This window comes from Lutjanus erythropterus, chromosome 5 (genome assembly GCF_056507025.1).
Source record: "Lutjanus erythropterus isolate fLutEry1 chromosome 5, fLutEry1.hap2, whole genome shotgun sequence".
NCBI classification, from domain to species: Eukaryota; Metazoa; Chordata; class Actinopteri; order Lutjaniformes; family Lutjanidae; genus Lutjanus; species Lutjanus erythropterus.
Window position 1 is genome coordinate 3,814,812 of NC_139321.1, and position 3,857 is coordinate 3,818,668.

General features: G+C 39.3%; 1 protein-coding gene across 1 annotated transcript; it reads right to left on the reverse strand.

Moving 5' to 3' along the window:
- Window positions 1-357: 357 nt before the first annotated feature.
- On the reverse strand, window positions 358-3,513 carry LOC146326333 (myosin light chain 4-like). Its single transcript, XM_084718326.1, has 7 exons — window positions 3,330-3,513; window positions 3,018-3,045; window positions 2,769-2,918; window positions 1,880-1,953; window positions 1,684-1,783; window positions 717-794; window positions 358-627 (listed from the first exon to the last, which is right to left on the reverse strand). Exons 1-7 carry the CDS (start codon window positions 3,426-3,428, stop codon window positions 599-601), a joined length of 558 nt encoding a protein of 185 aa, XP_084574452.1. The 5' UTR covers window positions 3,429-3,513; the 3' UTR covers window positions 358-598.
- Between the last annotated feature and the right edge of the window lie 344 nt (window positions 3,514-3,857).

Here is a 3,857-nt window from a genome sequence, read left to right on the forward strand (position 1 = left end):
TAGGTGTAAGAAGTGTGTGCTGCTTGTTTGTTAGGAGGGGCTCAGGATGGAGAAAATGAAACCTAACTGATGTACTGGAGATGAGACTCAATAATCAACAGTTTTTACCCTTATTTGAGATCCCTATTTGAGAATTTAAGGGATAAGACTTACTCTAATTCTAGTTCTGACCAAAATGTTAGTCAACCCTAATCATTCAATTTAGACACTCAACCCCAACCATGTTCATTTTACACCCATACCAGTCTTGAACATTTGGATTCTGTCCTCTGGACCGAATGTTCATGCAACCACGTCCTGGAACAAAAATAGGAAGAACCCTACTGGATTGACAGGAACTGCAGCTGGAAGTTAAACTTGTGCTAAAAAGTTTTATTGAAACACTGGATTCTTAACAGAAACAGCAAAAAAGTAGGAACCTCAGATGGAAGAAAAAAAAGAAAGATGAGAAGAAAGCAGTGAACAAGGAGAGAGCAGGAACTTCTTTCAGATCCAACAGTCCAACCTGAAACACAGGCAGATTGTTTTTGTAAGGAAGTAATCAGTTTCTATTGATTCTACTTTGGAAACAAACTGATAAACACACTCACGTGTTGTTTCAGCCGGCCATGATGTGCTTGACAAAAGCTGAAAGATGTACAGTTTCCTTCAGTCATTATTTCAGAGGTCTTTGTTTGTTTGTGTGTTAATTTGTATTTATTGAACATGTGCGTCACCTTCATAATTAATACATCCATTTGGATCCTCTTGTCCTGCCAACAGCTGGTCCACTTCTGCTTCTGTCATCCTTTCTCCTGATAATACACAACATAAACAACGCAGTCACCATGTCTGAGCATGCAACCTTTGGAAATAAAAATAGGATATGTTAAGTTTGGTTTTGGATAAGAAAGCAATTCACCACATCCACACTGTGGCTATTTTCCTCTGATGTCATGAGGGAAGCTGTGTTCCAGGTTGCATGTCGTATTAACAGAGAATCTGATCATTTCACCCTTTTTCCGACTGATCAGCAACTGAAAAGAAAATGGATAGTGAAAATCCAGTCTTCAAATAGGGACATCTGGTTATTTTTTGAGCTAAAGCAACAGATTTTGATAACCCACTGGCTACTGTCAGACAACAGCAAACATTAGCATTCAACCACTTCCTAGCTAAAAATGCAGAGTTACATGATTCAACAGGAAAGGTGTAAATTAATTCAGAAATATTAATGCACATCATGTACTATACTGTTAGCTAGGGAGTGGCTGAATGTTAACATTAGCTGTTGTTTCACGGTGGCTAATGGGTTATCACATATGATGTTTTATCTTGAAATATGTCCCTCTGGATCTTCACTATTCTTTGTCTTTTCAGGTGCTGACAAATAGGAAGGATTTGACAGATTCTCCATTTATACGACTTGCAACGCAGAACACAGCAGGATGACATTTAAGCTTCCCTGCCTGAGTGTGATGTCAGAGAAAAATGGCCGCTGTTGAATACGGCGAATCAACATAGAACAGAAACTAATGTGTTGAACTGCTTCAGTTCACAGAATAATGCTGATGTATAAGAAGTGGACAACAAAACAACTGGAGTCTGGAACAACAACGGCCACCCTATTATTAATCAACTGTTAAATTAATCTGCAGGACAGTGTGTCATGGTGGCTTCATGTATGTCATGTCATCATCATACCCAGAGAGACCAGAACATGTCTCAGCTCTGCACCCATCACTGTCCCATTTCCTTCTTTGTCAAAAACTCTGAGGCCTTCAACGAAGTCCTCGTATGTCCCCTGTTAACACACACACACAGTTAATAATACTAGTTACTTTTACCAGTGAATGAACTCCTTGACCTCTGACCTGTTTGAGGAAAACTTTGATCTTACTTTGTCTTTGGACTGAGCCACATGTTGCAGCATCGGCAGGAAGGTCTCAAAGTCCACCAGTTTACTGTCCATTTCTGAAGAAGCGAAAAATTGTTGAATACAATAGTACAGTTACAGTCTTGATTTATGTCAAACTTTTTCTCTCTCTTACAGTTTTTTACGATTGCTTACACACCAAAATGAAAAATGACATACAGTTAGTGAAACCTGACAGTCAAGGGGCAAAACCTCAGCCCAGATCTTCACAGCTATGAGCACATTCCTCACACTTTTTGTAAAACACTACACACACTTCTTGGAGGACATTGAGGAGTTATTTGGGCATGGAAGTGGAAGTTTCCCAGTCTTCAGCCCTTTGTCAGATACCCCTCATTCAAGCCATGGAGGAGACTTGCAACCAAACTGCTACATCTAATATGTACATATAGGTATGAATAAATGTGTTGTATTAATTTGAATTAATTTCACAGGCCAAGATAACTTATATCTTTAATTATTAACAACAATTTGAGAATGTTTTAGAACTACAGCAAACACAAACACACTGAACACCAACTGACATACTGCATGTCAAAGCAGCCATCACAGCAATACAGAGCTAATGCATGAGAACTGCACAGAGATGAAGAGGAGAGTCAGCTTCTGTTTTATAGTAATGCAACTTTGCAGTTAAAGACAAACATTAAGCTTCATGATCATAACAATTCTGTTCATACTTACTCACTCACTCTCTTTCTGCCCTCCTCTTTTAAAAAGATCATGTGCAACACATATTATGATATTAGATATTAGATATTATTAGTTCATACAGAACAACACAAAATGTGTAACTTTAACATCAACTTGTGTGTGTGTGTGTGTGTGTGTGTGTGTGTGTGTGTGTGTGTACCCTCAGGTTTGGGGCGTCCCAGCACCCGGAGAACCTCAGCATTGGTTGGATTTTGTCCGAGAGCTCTCATCACGTCTCCACACTGAGAGAACGAGATCTTCATCTGACCATCTGGAGTTCTGTCAAACAGCTGGAAGGCTTCTTTAAACTCTGCATTCACAACAATGTTCACACTCTGATTAGAAATAATATCAGGGAGTTAAATGACTGATACTTCAGAGAGAGAGAGAAAGAGTGAATGTGTTTTACCTTCAATCTGATCAGCGCTGAAGTCAATCTGAAAAAGAAACACAGAAAATGCTGATCTGGAATCTGGATTAAATTAAATTTGTAGAGCACAATTCAGAATATAAAACATAGAGATACACACATTTATCTGATGGCTACGTTCAGTTGCTAGTTAATGTTAACTCACTTGTCACACCGCCAAAATAAAATGCATGTCATGTTAAAATAAAGGGTTAAAACATTATGTTAGCATCTGGTCTGAAATAGACAGACAGACAGACAGACAGAAAGACAGGCAGTCAGACAGACAGATGGTCAGACACACAGGCAGACCTTGATGCTGCGTGGATCGAAGCTCGGTTCTTTGACAGTTTCTGGTTCTGGAGAAGTTTTCACAGCTTCTTTCTTTTGTTCTGGTTTCTTGGGGGCCATGATGGACAGAGGGACACTAAAACAAGACAGAAAGAAAACACAGAGAGCAGAATTAAACGATAGAAGATGAATGAAGAAAGACAGAGTGAAGAGAGGAAGAGGAGAGAGAACAGAGGAGATTCCACTGTGAGACAGTTTAAATACCCGTCACACTCAGAGTCCATCAGGTCCATTTATGGTCAGAGAATTAACTAATGAATGAATCCTCTCAGGATGACAACTGCAGAGAGACAAACTTCAAATAGATGTCAAACAAATTCCACAATCCTCTACTGAACCCCTGCAGAACACAAATCTACTGAGACCACCTTAAATAGAAAACAAATCGACTGCTCTCCATTAAAATCACCTTAAGGAGGACCTATTAGGCTCATTCCAGCTTGATATGTTCATTCTGGGACTCTGGAGTAGCTTTGCATGATTCACAGT

What these genes read in the sequence shown, in the direction of transcription:
- LOC146326333 (XM_084718326.1), bottom strand. Translation starts at nt 3,428, where the DNA reads ATGGCCCCCAAGAAACCAGAACAAAAGAAAGAAGCTGTGAAAACTTCT. An exon ending in ACATGTTCTGGTCTCTCTGG is followed by an intron (nt 795 to 1,683) that starts GTATGATGATGA and finishes GTGTATTATCAG; the next exon opens with GAGAAAGGATGACAGAAGCA. An exon ending in TGGATGTATTAATTATGAAG is followed by an intron (nt 628 to 716) that starts GTGACGCACATG and finishes TACATCTTTCAG; the next exon opens with CTTTTGTCAAGCACATCATG.